General features: G+C 39.8%; 1 protein-coding gene across 1 annotated transcript in view; it reads right to left on the reverse strand.

The window, feature by feature from the left end:
- The window catches only part of LOC111140927 (teneurin transmembrane protein 2), a 934,316-nt gene extending 919,142 nt beyond the window's left edge, over window positions 1–15,174 (reverse strand). The window contains exon 1 of the mRNA XM_022493193.1: window positions 14,949–15,174. Within this exon, the coding sequence (XP_022348901.1) occupies window positions 14,949–15,174 (226 nt within the window). The remainder of the gene's footprint in view (window positions 1–14,948) is intronic.
- Window positions 15,175–15,576: the final 402 nt, after the last annotated feature.

The following is a 15,576-nucleotide window of genomic DNA, read 5'->3' on the forward strand; positions in this document are numbered from 1 at the left end:
TGATTTTCAAGATGAACTCCCATCCACTTCTTTGCCTTGTTTCCTCAACATGTAGTTTAGTTGGCATTCCTGCACCCACCTGTGAAAGCTCTCTGTGAATGAGAAGCTATGATATTCCACAGAATTGAGGATGGGTATGTTTGTGTATGACAGAGGGTTTTTTGATCTTTAAAAAAAAAAAAAAAAAAAAGGTTCTTTTAAGAAAAAAAGGACTGTGACATACCTAAATTAAATCACCTTTAAAAAGCCAAGGAATCACTGCCCACTAAGGATGACTGAGCAACAAGAAGGCAATATTTACTGTGCCTTCCAAAAGAAGTTGCAAGGGGTGGAAGCTAGTGGAGGATACATGGTTTAAGATAAGGCAAAAAAAAAAAAAAAAAAAGGATGGGACCCATTGTTCTGATCCAGAAAGCAAAACTTAGGGATATGGGTCATGATCTGACTGAAATGTGCTTTCTTCGTGATCCATAAAACATCCGCTGCTCACCTCTGTAACTCTTAGCAAATTCAGTACAAGGAGTGAACTTCTTGCCTTCGGTGTATAGATGAACTCAGAGATGTCACAAATTTCTGTCAGACACGCTTGAACCAGCTTCTAGGATTTGGGATGCTGTTTCCCCTTAAAGTAATCCTGGATGGCTTGTACCTGTTCTTCTTGCTTACATTCTACCTTTGGCTTCGTTTCCCGCTGAGAAGTCAGCGACTTCTTTGTACCATAATGATATTCTACTGCTCTTCAGCTGAAAATCCTCAAATGAGTTCCCACTGTCCTCTTAGCTCTGATGATCACGATCTCGGTATTTCAGTTTTCCACTGTTAAAATGGGGGTGATACTGAGTTGATTCATGGAAGATCACCGAGAAACACGTGGTACTTCAAAAGTATGCAATGGGAAGTATTATCATTAACCAACCAACCAACCAAACACTCCGTGAAAGAGGATTCCTTCTGTTCATTTCATCCCTGCCCCAGCCCCTTTACAAAATATGCTGAGCCCGTGCTCCAGCATGCTGAATCCTAATTCTGTTAAAGACCGAAAGCAAGCAGCTTACGGTATTAAGCTGCTACATAATTAAACATTCTATGACAAATCATTCTCCTGAGATGTAAATTGATGTTGAACAAAAAGTAAGTTGTTTGCACAGATATTAATTCTACCTCTTATGGCTTTGAGATCCAGCCGTTTGAGTTTCCTCAAAAGGGTTAATGAAAGACCTCCTGAAGGTCTCTGAAATCTGAGGCTGAAATTACAGCATGTGTTATTATTACTGTTTTTGTTAGTCACCCGGAACACAAGTAAGATGTGTGCTTAGAGGATATAAAAAAGAAACAAAATGCACATTGGCTTTCACTCAGGGTTTGGCTAAAAATACATTCTGACATGCAGCGCACAGGCATGTCCTAGAAAGCTCGCATGGTACCGGGGGTGGCCAAGAGGCAGCTCTGGCTTTGTTTGGCAACAAAGATCACTTGATCATGCAGAGAGAGTAGGGGGTCTGGCAGAGTCAGCTTTGAGTAAAAAAATGTGCCTTCCAATGTTCCTTCCCAATCTGCTGTGGCCAAATTGAAACAACATAGGGCCAACAGATGCCCTAGGCTAGGGTGGGGAGGGGGTCAGGGAAGATGAGGGAGAGCTTTGGGACTAGATGCGATCTCTCCAAATTCTCGTGTATCATGGGAATCCTGTTCAATAAATATTTATTAAATATCTCCGTGAATGGCACTATAGCTGGTACTAAGAGGGATGGAAAGATGAATGAGGCACTGTCTTCATGCTCAAGGAACTTACAGGGTATATTTACAGCTCGCTATTCTGCACAGAGGTCTGATGTGATGGCTTTCCAAGGGGAAAAAGCGCTATCAGTTTTCCCAGGCATGTAGTGAGAAATCTCACATGTACTAAAAGCAACAACAACAAAGACAACCAAGCAGGAACTCTCTGTATATTTTTGCAACTTTCATATAAATCTAAAACTATTCTAAAATTAAAAGTTTACTGTTTTTCTTAAAAAACAACCAACAGACCAAACAAATCATAATTTTTTATGTAAAATAAACAAACCACTAACATTCTAAAATTTAGTAAATACCAAGCCATATCTGTAATACAAGTTCAGTATCTTCTTTTTAAATCAATCAGTTCCCAACTAAGAAGTCCTATGCTGGCATCTTTGAGAGCTATGTCTCCCAGATAGATAGTCTTCTTTTGGCCTACACAGTATCTCAAAATGACTTAGCTGCCAAAGGCCTTGACCCACCTTGCCCTAAAAGCAGAGGCTGAGAATTTTTGTGAATAAATACTTTATTTGGGAAGTGATTCAGAGGAGTAGGAGTAAGGGACAAGGTGAAAAACAGGACAGAAGAAGAGCCAATATAAGGATGAGTGATAGAGTTGGCCACTGGGAACCTAGTGATGATGGGGCTGGGGCCTTCCAAGGAGCCTTAGGCTATGTTTCTCAGGATGAAGGAAAGGAGAATTTGTCATCAGCTTCCTATGCACTGGCTTCTAAACCCACTGGTCAAGGTGGCCCCACAGGTGCTGATTCTGGGATGGCACACACTTGACTGTCCTCACACTTAAGAGCATTTAGCACCTTATCATCAGAAAATTCCAGGGCAGGAAAACAGGCCGGCATGTTGTGCAGAGCTTAATTAAAGACCTCCAAGAGTACTTTACAGCAACATATAAAACCTGAGGATTTTATGGAAAAGAAATCCCGATTTCTCGTTTTCTTGTTAAGTTGTGAGATCTAGAACACTAACCTTGAATTCCCAAAGGGCACCAAACTGCCAGAGCTGACAGGCACTGCCTGGACCTACATAATCCAAATCGGGACAGTCTCTGTCCCCGACACATAGCTGAAAACCCAGCTTGTTTCATTCCTTGATCTTACCTGCCTTCTCCTGTGGATGTTGGACTTTTCGCCCTGACTTGAACTATTCCTAGACTTCAGAAATATTCACAGTGAAAAGCAAGCAGGGCCTTACTAGTAACACTATCTTTCCTCCCTGGCTTCATCTTCCAAAATAAACATAATTTAATTGTGTCTCTTCCAAGAGTAGGCTTCAATTCATCACTACTGCTTTGATGTTGAAGATGTTAGATCAATGGATATAATTAATTGATTATGTGCTATATTCTAAGCCAGATGCTCACATTAAATTCTCACATTTAATGTTTAGCAGAATGTAAGATAAGACGTAGGAGTGCTAAACGAATCAGTCCACTTGCTTCCTCGGACTCAGAACAAAGAGGTGGATCCTGACAACCAGGGACTTGGAACACCAAATATGCAGGAAAATGGCTGCTCATTATTGGTTTGGAAATACTATATAAAGAGCTCCCAGCAACATGGCATTTATTAAGCAAAACCCTCTAGAGATTAGGAAGCTCTATTAAAGCTAGAATGATGGGCTTCTGAGTGGAAAGGGAGATTCCAAGTTACTATCCCAAGCAGGAGGCCCTGTATGTCTGAAATGCTATCAGTTACCAAAGAAGTGGTTATATTCTACAGAGTTCATCCAGTTACACTCAATCCTTTGAGGTATTTATATAAAAATATTGATGCCTTAGTCCAACCTTCCAATGATTTAATTAGTCCTGGGCAGGGTTTGGGCATGGGAACTTTTCAAAACTCCCCAGAAGAGTCTAATGAGTTACCACCCGTCCAGAGACAGAAATGGCATGGGGTTCCAGCCACCTTCGCTGTCCCCTCACTGCTCAGCGAAGACAACTCAGTGCTTTGCTGTAGCCTCCCTGCTGTTCAGTCTCTGAGTTTGTGAAGCAGAAAGTGTGAAGTGGGTCATCTCCAGGCAGGGCTTTTGCGACACATACAAATGGGGGTCAGAGTGTGAGCATTCACTGAATTGTCATTGTGAACTAAGAAGAATTTGAACCCACAGCTGTCCGATGAACAGAGGTCTTCAAGTGATAACATCACCTGAGTTGGCAGTCATTTTGAGAGGAATTTGTTTGGGCTTTGGATGTTTGCCTTGCAGTTGACTGGATTTTTTTTTTTTTTTAGGACATTAAACATTAGGACATTAAACATTAAGCAAACAGATCCATAGCAACATATTTAATCCATTGGAATTACTCTTTAAATAAATTCCACGTTTTGGTTCAAAGTGCTACAGATAAATTCAGTGCTTTAATTCCCACACGTGAAGCGGACTTCACCTGCACAAGGATGAACCGAGAAGCATGTATTAGATGGCCAAGGTGGCAGGAGACGTGGGGGGATTTAAAAGGAAGTGCTGCAAACTATTTTTAAAATAAAATGCATCCCACTGGGACAGCAACTGCCCAATGCCTACTATTCATAAATCAGGGTGAACAAAGAGAAGCTTCACATTTTGTGGCTATGGCCAAAGAAAAAGACCTGAAAAGGAAGGAGAATAACAGATTCAACCGTGAATAAAACGGAGTCCATCTGATTTCCTGTTTTTTTTTTGTTGTTGTTTTTGAATTCCCAAAAAGATCTTTCTATCTTTGAGAAAATGCATTAAAGATAATGCTCATAGTAACTTTGGGAAAATATTCCAAATATTATAAAAGACTGTTGGACATTATTAAATAAGTCTGTGTTGCGCTTATTTTTAATATCTTTGTGCACACTCTGTATTTGTTCTGATCGCTCCCAGCAGAGATTTATTGCTAAAGTAGATCTGGCTTGAGGTTGAGTGGAAAGGAAAGCAGTCAGTGCAGGAGGAATATTGAGTAACTTGGTGCAAGGAAGTTTGGCTACAGCACGGAGAGAGGGCTTGGGAGATATGCATGCCAATTAAGGTGCTCAAGAAATGAACATAAATTCATTTTGGGTACACACCAGCCCCCTCCTCTTCATATGTCTGGAGGGTTGCTTCTGGAATTGCCAGAGCTGAAAATTAAATTATAAACCTAAAACATGACACTGAAAATGTAATGTCTCCTTTGATAATATCAGTGTGATGATTCATCAGTGGGTGGGGTGGCACCCCTCCTGGACCCACACCGTAAGGCATGGTGAGCCTGACATTGGCAATCACTCCATCTCTCACAGCTGTTTCTCTAAAGCTCCCGGTCGGAATTATATCCTGTCACAGATCACATTGCACCAAAGGCCTCCTACACATATGACACAGTAGGTCCCTACAGAGGCACGACGGCAATCTGTGGCACCAGCACAGAAGAGCTGAGAGTGATCACCAGTACTCACAAAAAGCAAATATTAGTGCAATATATGAATGTCAGGGTGTGTGAGGGAAAACTCCTGCAAGTTGGCATTTCACAGTGTGGGATCTGATACTGTCATGCTGGACAGACACACAGCCCACGTGTTCTAAGTTCTAAGCTCCTTTTCTGAGGTGTGCTTTAAATTCTTCTCGGAACAGGAAACAAGCCGCTAATAAGAATAAATTCTCTTAGAGTCGCAACCATGAGTTACAGCACAAAACTGCACAGTGTTTTATTTATCTTCCTTTTCGCGGGAGTCCGAAGCTACATGCCCTGTATGCTGAGTCATTCACTCAGACCTAGGCTAAGAGTAACAATAACAGCTCATGAAGGGCTACCCGAGTTCAGAAGGCAGAGGTTTCACCAAAGAGGTGGTTCATACATGAATCCTTGTGGGAAGATGGGATTTGGAATAGGCAGATAAGTATTCTACAAAGAAGAAATGGGCAGAGGAAGGTACGTGTTATTTTGGCTATTGCTATGGCCTTCAGGGGCTGGGCAGAGAAAGTCAGTGACTGAAGAGAGACCGGAGAAGACAAAAGGCAAGAGATGTGGCCTGTGGCAAACTGGAATGTGAATGGACTGGCTACAGGCACTCGATTCAACATTTCTAAAGCCATCTGTAAGCTGGACTAAACATATCTAGGGGCTACATATGCCTGTGTGCATTAACTTTGTGACCTCTGATTTAAGGGATAAAAAGGAGGCCACCTCTGAATAGGGGAGTGGGAAATAAAATCAGAGCTATATGATTTATTTATGCCTGGAATACGCAGTCAAATTGGGACTGAGTAGAGCGTGCAAAGGAATTTTTTTTTTCCCTACTCTCTTTTCAGGATCTTCTTCTTTTTCCTGTCCATTGATTACCTGTGTTCCCATGTGAGCTTCTTATTTCTTTTCCTTGTACATTTTTCCTGGATGATCACACTGAGTCCTGTGAAATTATTAGCTGTCAACTCCTAAATCTCTATCCAGCTCAAATCTCTCAGGAGAATTTCAAAGCCTGTACATTCTGCTGCCTATTAGATATCTACATGTGCATGGCCTAAGGGCACCTGCAACTCAAAAGGTCCACACTTGCTGTCCTATCTTTACCCACAAACCAGCTCGTCCTCTAATTCAAACCCCAGTGACGAGCACTGACATTGAGACAGTTGCCATAACCAGAAACTTTAGTCCTTGAATCTTCATGCTTCTCCCATCAGTTGCCAGAAAGTATTGACCCCACATTCTAAACATCCTCAGCTCTGCTAGTCAAGTTACCAATCGGCAGGAATACGATACACACTCACTTGCACACACAACATTAATCCCCCCACCAACATACATGCTGAGTCTCTGATTTCCTAAGCCAATGATAGAGAATGAACAAGGTACTGTGGTCACACAGAAAAGAGATAGATAAAACATAATCTTTTACCCGTATTTTTCTTGTCATGGATCCATAGGAGGTGCTCTATTGCTGAATGCTACTCTTTACATAGACAGGAACCTAGTAAAGTTGAGGGGAAAAAAATCTAAACTCTTGTAACAATGCTATATTTTTATACTCAGGCATATGTTACCACTCCAGGAGAACTTGAACTAACAATCTATGCACTTCCATTTAAAGGCTTAATTACAAGCATTGACCTTTCTTGGCTCTTTAAATACTCAGCATCAGAAAGGTAAAATTCTTAATGCCTAAGAGTCCCAGAACAATATTATGCCTCCACTTGTACAGAGTCTTAAAAAGTCAACAATCTTTGTGGCTTAACAACATTTTCAAATCCATCATTCCAAGTCCGACTACTAAGCTCCCTTGTCTCCATGAAACACACTCTCCTAACCTACCTCACTCTCCCTGCAATATGTTCCATAAACTGAAGCCAGCATTATCTCCTCAAAAAGCATCATGACCCACTTTCATCCTACCATTGTAGCTCATTTGTCCCCACTCGACATTCAGCTAACTTGAACTTCTTTTAGATTCTTAGAATAACCAAAATTTGTCATCTCCGGACCTCTGCACATTCTATATCTTTTGCATGAAAATTTTTTGGCAATCTGATCATCCAACTCCTCATCCTTCAAATGTATGAAAGGATGTCATGATTTCTGACATTCCTGATGCACAATACTCGGTTAGATGCCTCTCCAGAATCACATGGTATTTTCCCTTTTTGGTGTTTATCAGACATACCTAGTTACATGTCTGTTAAATCTTTTCTTTTTAGGATACCAAGTTTGTGTGGTTACAAGACTGTGTTTGCCTTATTCATTGCTATACACCATAACTTAATACAGTTGTCTCATGGATACCCCAAAATACATTTGGATTAATTTGAATGAAGGGGCAAAAATAGGGCATTGTTTTAGAAATTCAAGATTATCTATGATACAAAAAAAAGGGGGGGCAGGGGAAGGACTAAGGGAAGGAGAGAATTTAAATGGTGAAGCAGTTGTTCAGTCTTGAAAGGTTGGAAGCTTCCTATGAAATGAGAAACTTGGACAAAAGATAAATTAAGAAAGAATAACCATCATAACTTGATGAACATCAATATAAAGAAAAAAGAGTCTTCTTGGAAGACCAAAAATGTGAGTTGTGATACCAATTTCCAAAAGCTAGGAAATAAAAATGGAAACAGATTTTGAGGAAAAGACAATTAAGTTTTCTACTGGACTACTTAGGAAGACATACTCCAGGAGCAGTTAGAAAAGTAGAAATGGAGCTTGGAAATACCATTTATGTTAGACTTGAGTATCAGCAGGGTTAGGATCATCTTGTATTAGGCCAATTAGTATTCCTCACCCACTCTGACACTAGAGCCTTTCTTTCCAATATAGGATTCATTCTATCCAGTTTAGAAGGTACTCACCATAAGCCATCTCCAAGCACAGAGCAGGCCTAAGTCAAAGACATGGCCAAGAAAAGTCAGAGTGACAGAGTCATCAGCATGTGCCCCTGTCAGGCCTATTTGGATCTGACCCTTTCCAACAATGTTACAGAGGGCACAGACTGTGAGAGTAGGATTATCAACAGAGATCTTCAAACAGATCTCCCCAAAGAACAAAGCCAAGTCAGAAAATGAGAAATAAGAGATGGTACATGTAGGTCCAGATGTACTGTTAGATCCTCCAGTGATGTAAGATAAGGCATCACATATTTTGCATAAGCTTGTTTCAGTCAGAATATTATCTTACTTTCACTTGTAACTGAAAAAGTCTTGAAAAGTAGAAACTGAATGTGGAAGTTAGAGGAAATGGACTGTTATAAAGAAAGTGCCACAGAAAAGAAAGAAAGCATGGCTAAGGGCAAAACTAGAGAAGATCTCAGAAAAACAGAAAAAAAAAAAAGAAGAAGAAAGAAAGAAGGAAAGAAATTCAGATAAAGTTAGATTCAGAGTAGAATGCAGAATTGACAATAGATTTAATACCAGAAGGGCAGTGAATACAACAAAGAAAATCCAAAGAAGACTGAATCACTAAGTGGCAAGGACTCCAAGTTATTACCTATAGAGTGATGAGAATGGATTAATTTTCTCCAGTTTATAAGGATAAAACCTTTCCTTAATCAAACTCAGCCTTAAAATTCACATTTATTTTTATGCATAAAGTGCACATCTTTAAAACAAATCTGTATCCAATGACACCACATTAGAGCATTTTTTTTTTCCTGATCTTTTTTCTTTGTTTACTTGTAAAGTTGTTTGACTAGCAACTCTCTTACAGTGTGTTGGCATCGGCTGACAGTTGTTAGATGGTATTTTCCCTTTTTTCTAAAAATAGGGAAGTAATATTGAGTTATGTTCATCTTTGGTAGCAAAAGGTATGGTGCACAGGGAGTCAAACATACTTTATCAACAACTGGAAGAAAAATTCTGGATTTGAAGATGTCAGTATTTTTGCAAGTCATAAGAAACTAATCCAAGGAAAAAATATTCTCTTGCATACAATGTTAGGAGAGGTGGAGAGCCAATGTTGACCACTTATGCCGGCAACAAACTTAAAATGATAATGATGAAAACCACTAGCATTTATTCAGCACTTATTAAAAGAAAGATAGCATCCATATCATGATAAATGCATAATCATAGAAACAACTATAACTATAATGTGGGAACTTTTGCAGAGAGAGAAAATGAGATTCAGAGGGTCTATGTTCTAGAATTTGATCAAGCTCACACCCATGCAACACATCAGTACTGGGGTACAGACTGTTGACCTTTGGGTCTGCATTCTTTTTTTTAAATTTTTTTATTTTTTAAGATTATTTATTTATTTATTTATTTGACAGGGAGAGAGAGATCGCACGTGGGCAGAGAGGCAGGCAGAGAGAGAGGGGGAAGCAGACTCCGTGCTGAGCAGAGAGCCCGATTCAGGGCTCGATCCCAGGACCCTGGGATCATGACCTGAGCGGAAGGAGGGGGCTTTAACCCACTGAGCCACCCAGGCGTCCCTGGGTCTTTATTCTTAACTGCTTTCCTATATGTCTCTCAAATGAAGCAAGAAGGATTCAAGTTAGCCAGCAAGGAGACAATGGATCATATTACACTGAAAGACTGTAAAGTCTCTTTTTCTTAAAATAATAATAATGATAATAATAATAGGAATAGGAATAGGAATAATAATACATCAACAACACAACCAAAGAATTAGAAGGAGCGGGTTATTCTCAGTTGAGTTATGAAAAGAAGTCCTGCCTAGAGGTGGGAGAATAAATTAAAAGTAATCTCCTCAAGGTACTTTTTAGCCTTCCAAACACTGACCGGACAAACTTGAATGTCACTAAAACAAAAGATGTTCTTTGTAGGTAAATGGCTGTGGTTTTCAAAATAGAATCCTTCCAACTGTTGCTTTGGGTACAGTGGAAAAATAAGTTTTTTAAGACTCTGGTATAGGTGGAACGCTCACAGGTTTCTAGATTATTTCACCAATTCTTATATATATTGATTGAATGACTATAGTTAACACTTGAGCTTATAGTGGTTCGTGAGTTTCTAGCACAGGTTAAATTTATGCCAGGACAGGTTATACAGAGTAAAACTTATTGCCTCAATTATTCTAAAGATGACAAGAGTGAAAACTGATTTATGAAATACCAAAATCAAAGGTAGCCTAAAATGTGTATGTGTGTATGTCTTTGTGTATTTTTTAAGTGCATCAAAGTAATGGTGAAAGTTGTATCTGTGCTAGAACTGATTGAGGGAACTGATGCAAGCATATTTTCAAAAATCCAATCTTCCCCCAATTCTTTCCTCAACCTTGACCCAAAGAGACAGCCTGAGGTGCAGAGAAAGAATTCAATCTTGGCCCCGTCTCCAGAGACTTGCAGTTCTAACTGGAAAGAAGGGCTTTTTGAGGCATGAGAAGCCTGGCTGAACTCTCTGGCCCACTGGGCCTTGCCTGGCACAGAAGCCAGTCAGTTCTGCTTACCTGAGCAATATCATTTAGATAGTAACACCTTTCTTGGTTAGTGTTCCAGGTTGAGAGGTTGTGGGAAAAGGTGATGACTAGAGGGGAGGGCAAAGAATCGGTGCTAACAGCTGACACACATTCTGACAGCAGGAGCTTTTTCCTACAGTGGTGGCTGTGGAGAGCTACTGTAGGTAGAAATGCCTGCAGGGAGTTTGAGACAGTTGTGGAGGCGAACGGGTGGGCATAGGAATTGAGATCAGCAGTGCTGGTGGTAGTGCTCATGAGACATTCAAGTTAACAAGTGCAGTTCCTACAGTAAGAAGTGTTTAAAGGAGTTGATGCCATAAAGGTTTATATACCGAACTTCATAGCCTTTGACTTGGGCATTAATGGCTTATTTTTGTTTATTTATTTATTCGGGAGGGGATCAAACACAGTAGTTCAAGTTCAAGACACATCTCTCGCATTCAACTTCTTGGATTTAAAACTTGTCTTCACCAATTCCTGTATTTGTGGCCTTGGAATGATTTATTTAATCTCTCCGGGGCTCAGTTTCCTTATCCGGCAAAAAGGGGTAGTAACAGAACCCACCTCACAACTCTGTTGTGAATGTTCCCCTGGGTTAATATAAGCAAAATGCTTAGACTGACACCTGACATATAGAAAGTGCTCAATGGATGTTAGCCATTATTCTTTTGTTGTTCTTGTTTAATACATCTGAAAATGGTGTACTAATCCTGGTGAAACACAGAATGTAGACCAGAGTCACAGGCACATTATAATGCAAAAGCAGAGTTCAAGTCTAACTTGAGGCTCACAAGTCATGGGGGAATGTCCTGTGTATCACACTGCTCTCTACCCTACTTCAGGGTCCCAAAGAACAAGCTTATACAATCTGTCTGGGCATTTGCCTGACCTTCATTATTCGAAGTGGCATCTATTTCACACGTTAGACTGAGGCTGGGTCTGACCGGGGATTAGACTACTGGTCACTTCTGTCAGGTGCATTAACTCTCAGACCACTAGGATGCTCTTCAGTGCAGCATTAGTCATTTACTAATTACTAATTACTCGAATGGCCACAGACCTAGGATCAGCAATTTTCTCCCTTCACACCAGGAGGATCCAGCATAATAGAGGCCGGACAGGTAATTTGCATTGTCTCTTCTTAGGAGCAGAGGCTGATCCTGTGTTGAAAGCAGGTGAAGAAGGTATAATTTGATGAGAACGTCCAAAAGCTTCCCATGGGAACACCCAGCCTCTCTTTCCTGCTGGGATCTGGCAGGTTCTCACATTTGATACTTGCAGATACTTGCAGGGGAACTGGACAGGGTCTGACCCTGGCCCCACATCACTTTTAGTAAGCTGGCAATTCGTTTCCACTCTGAGCATCTGGAGAGTCATCCAACCGTGTTTGCCAAACTTGCTTGAATGTGAGAAGCATGTTTGTTTTATGATCAGTGTCTTGGGTTTTAAATAAGAATACCACAGGAGATGATCCCACTATGATCCTTGCTAATGTACCTCTAGGCTAATAAGTTCTGAGATGATCCTGCTCTTTGATTTCATGAATAAGAAAATAAAATGGGAAATGCATGACATTTAAAAATTATTGTTATTCCTGAGAGTAAAATTTGTTTTAACCCTCTCTGTAGTGGCTAAGTTTCACATTGACTATGATGCTTGCCAGATTGTATCTCCTGCTCTTCCTCTCCTTAAATATGTGCTTATTTACTTCCTGAGTTCAATTTTAGAACCCATCAAAGTAGATCCACTCAGACTCTGACTACATTTTCATGCATAAATTCATAGATGTCTTCAGAAGGAACTGCACTTGCATATGCAAATACTTTCCAATGCCTTTTCATTTCTACTTTTGGCCTGCAGTTTTTAATTCATGTAAACACATTACACAAACAAATATGGGCTCAATAACAACACACGGCATGTGTGAATTGTTAATTGCAAAGCTATGGGTTTGATATGGCCAAGCAACTTCCATTATTATCAATGAAGAGGAACAAGATTAAACAGGAGGAAAAAAGGTATATTTGAACATAAAATCCCAAGCATTCAGTTTCATTTTATGTAAATATTAATAAGGGAAAAGGTGACAGGATCCACAATTCAACAATAATCTGGGATCTACAGCTCAGTGCACAATGATCCAGAAACCAGGATGCACCTTTAATGAGACTTAGGAAAAAGGCTCAACATTTCAGCACAAAATCATAAGAAACAAAAATGTATGCAGCAACACTGTAAATAAAACCAAAAATCTAGTAGAAAATGAAAGGTTTTCAACCATGCTGAACATGCATCACCTTTCAAAATATTTGAACCTTGTATTAGTGACACTCTAGGAAATAACAAGTGCCCTAATACTTTATATTTGAAATTTAAACACTCCCTTAATTAATTAAGCCCAATTCTCACTCATACACTTTGGGGTCAGGAGAGGAACGTAGTGAAGTAAAACAATTGTTGAAGTTACTCACAGATCAAAGACATTTGATACAGAACAATTTTCAAGCAACCCTCCCCCTGTTTGAAGTATGTTTTATTTACATGAAGATAACTCAGAACAGGAGAGTGTAGATTAAATAAAAACTGTATCCTGCAAGGGTCTACAACTGTAGTAGAAATAGAATTTTAACTGTTGATTTTTTTAAAATATTCTGTTAAGTACAATTTTTTTAAAGTAATTAAAAAATTTTTAATTGTTTTTTTAGTATTCTGCTGATTTTTTAAAAATACTCTGTTCAGTATAAAATTTGGAGCTAGGCTAACTGGGAGCATACGAGAACATGTTTTTATAACAAACAATGGACTACAGATATGTGTGTGCGTGCGCGCGCATAGAGAATACATATGTGTGGTATTTTCCACCAGGAATGGAATTCCAAGCTGCTATCAATTGAATGTTTGTGATTTCCTACACCCCCCCCCAACCGCCAAATCTTATAATGAAACCTAATCTCCAGTGGTATTTGAAGGTGGGGCTTTGGGGAAGTGATTGAGTCATGGGTTTAATGTCTTTATAAAAGACAATCAAGAGAGCGCCCCCCATCCTCTTCAGCTATGTGAGGACACAGAGAAAGATAGCTGTCAAGAACCAGAAAACTAGCTCTCACCAGACACTAAATTGGCTAGTACATGTATCTTGGACTTCTCAGCCTTCAGAACTATATGAAATAAATTTCTATTGTTTATAAGCCATCAGTTTATGGTATTTTGTTATAGCAGCCAGAAAGAACTGAGACACAGCTGAAGTATCTCAAGAGGAATTGAATTAGTTGCAATATTCAGGAACAGGAGCATGAAACAAGAAATAAAGAATCAATGTTACAAACAAATGAGCCAATAACCTAGCAGGCAAGGCCTCGAATCTTGGCACTGGAAGAGTGAACACTTCCCAGCTTATTCCCTGTATTTCTGTGCATTCTCTTCTAAGTTTGCTAAGCTTTTCATGTAAATCACACATGGCTGGTACACAAAGCACAAGACATGGACCTCGCGAGTCAACCTTGCCATACTGCCTCTCAGCACTGTTTTTGCTTTAGTCTACATGTCCATACATTTACAGCAACCCTTGACAAGTGATAACAAACTTCTTCATGGATATTGGATATGAAGAGAATGCCAACTGTTAGTGCTTGAGAAAAATATCCTCCTCCCCAAAGAAATCAAAATACTGAAAGAAAAATAAGTTTTGGTGAAAGTAACAGGGAGAATGATATGTGGAATGGGGTAATAACATACATCAGTTCACCTATGCTCTGAAACACAAAAAGACAAATGCATAACACAAAATTAACACCACATCTGAAGAAGAAAGAAATTATATATTACACAGGATAGGGGAGGTTCAAATAGGTTTTAATCAAAGAGAATCTGACTGAGAAGCTTAATGTGTAAAATAGTAGAAATTCGAGCTCTTGGAGGTTTGTATATGTGATTCAAGAAAAATAGTTTAAAAACCACAGATAATTTTGTGTTCCTCAGGGCAGGGATATATAATGGTCTCAAGAATACCCCTTACAAGCGAAAGCTTTGCCTTATGTTACAATTATCAAAACCTACCATTGTGGGGCTCCAAAACAACCACCAAATTGTCAAGGAATTCAGCATTCAGGACAAAAGAGGCACTTCTGTCATTCCCACAGGATTCTGCTATGGGTCGATAAAAGGATTGTTGTCTTAAACTAAACTCTAAAAGGCAGATGATGCCAGCAAGCTTTGCTTTCAGTTTTTACCAACTCAGGTATCAACGCGCAACAGTGCAAGAACGTAAGGAAGCTCGGAGCAAGTCAGTGGGGTCAGCTCTACCTACCTTGTCTTGGAAACTCATCTGACTCCCGGTGAACTAGGTCTGTGACTCGGTTTCCATAGTGCATCCTACTGTCGTGGTCATAGGCCTTCAGAGTCTCGCTGGAGCTGTAGGACTTCTGCGTGGGCACGCGGCAGTCTTCACTGTCCAGGGAGGAACTTGTGTAGCGGCACTCTTTGCCACACCGTCCCCTGGTCAGAGAGCGGTGTCGCCTGTCCTTCACATCCATTATTCTGGGTCTGGCAGAAAGTCGACACTTTCAGAAAAGTGAGGCCTGAGTTTTGGCACTTGTCACTTTGCCACCTAAAAACATCAAAGAAAAAGAACAAGACTGTGATTATAAAAAATGCTGCCTTTAGTTCTGACTCATGCTCTGACTCAGATAAAAACATGAAAAGGAAATTTGGTCAGCAGTGCCCAATCTCTTCTGCAAATGTTTAATGCATACTTAAACAATCAGCTTCAATAGAACAACTGGATACAGTAAATTAATTCTTTTGCTGGTTAATACATTTTGAGAAAAAAAAGTATTAAAATAACTCATCTTTTGATTTTCTTATATGTATACAAATGACATAAGTCTGTCACTAATGCAAGATTTTACTATGAAGTGGTTCAAAGCAAAACTGAT

Source organism: Enhydra lutris, unplaced genomic scaffold, assembly GCF_002288905.1.
Source record: "Enhydra lutris kenyoni isolate GAN:26980312 unplaced genomic scaffold, ASM228890v2 scaffoldscaffold5, whole genome shotgun sequence".
NCBI classification, from domain to species: domain Eukaryota; kingdom Metazoa; phylum Chordata; class Mammalia; order Carnivora; family Mustelidae; genus Enhydra; species Enhydra lutris.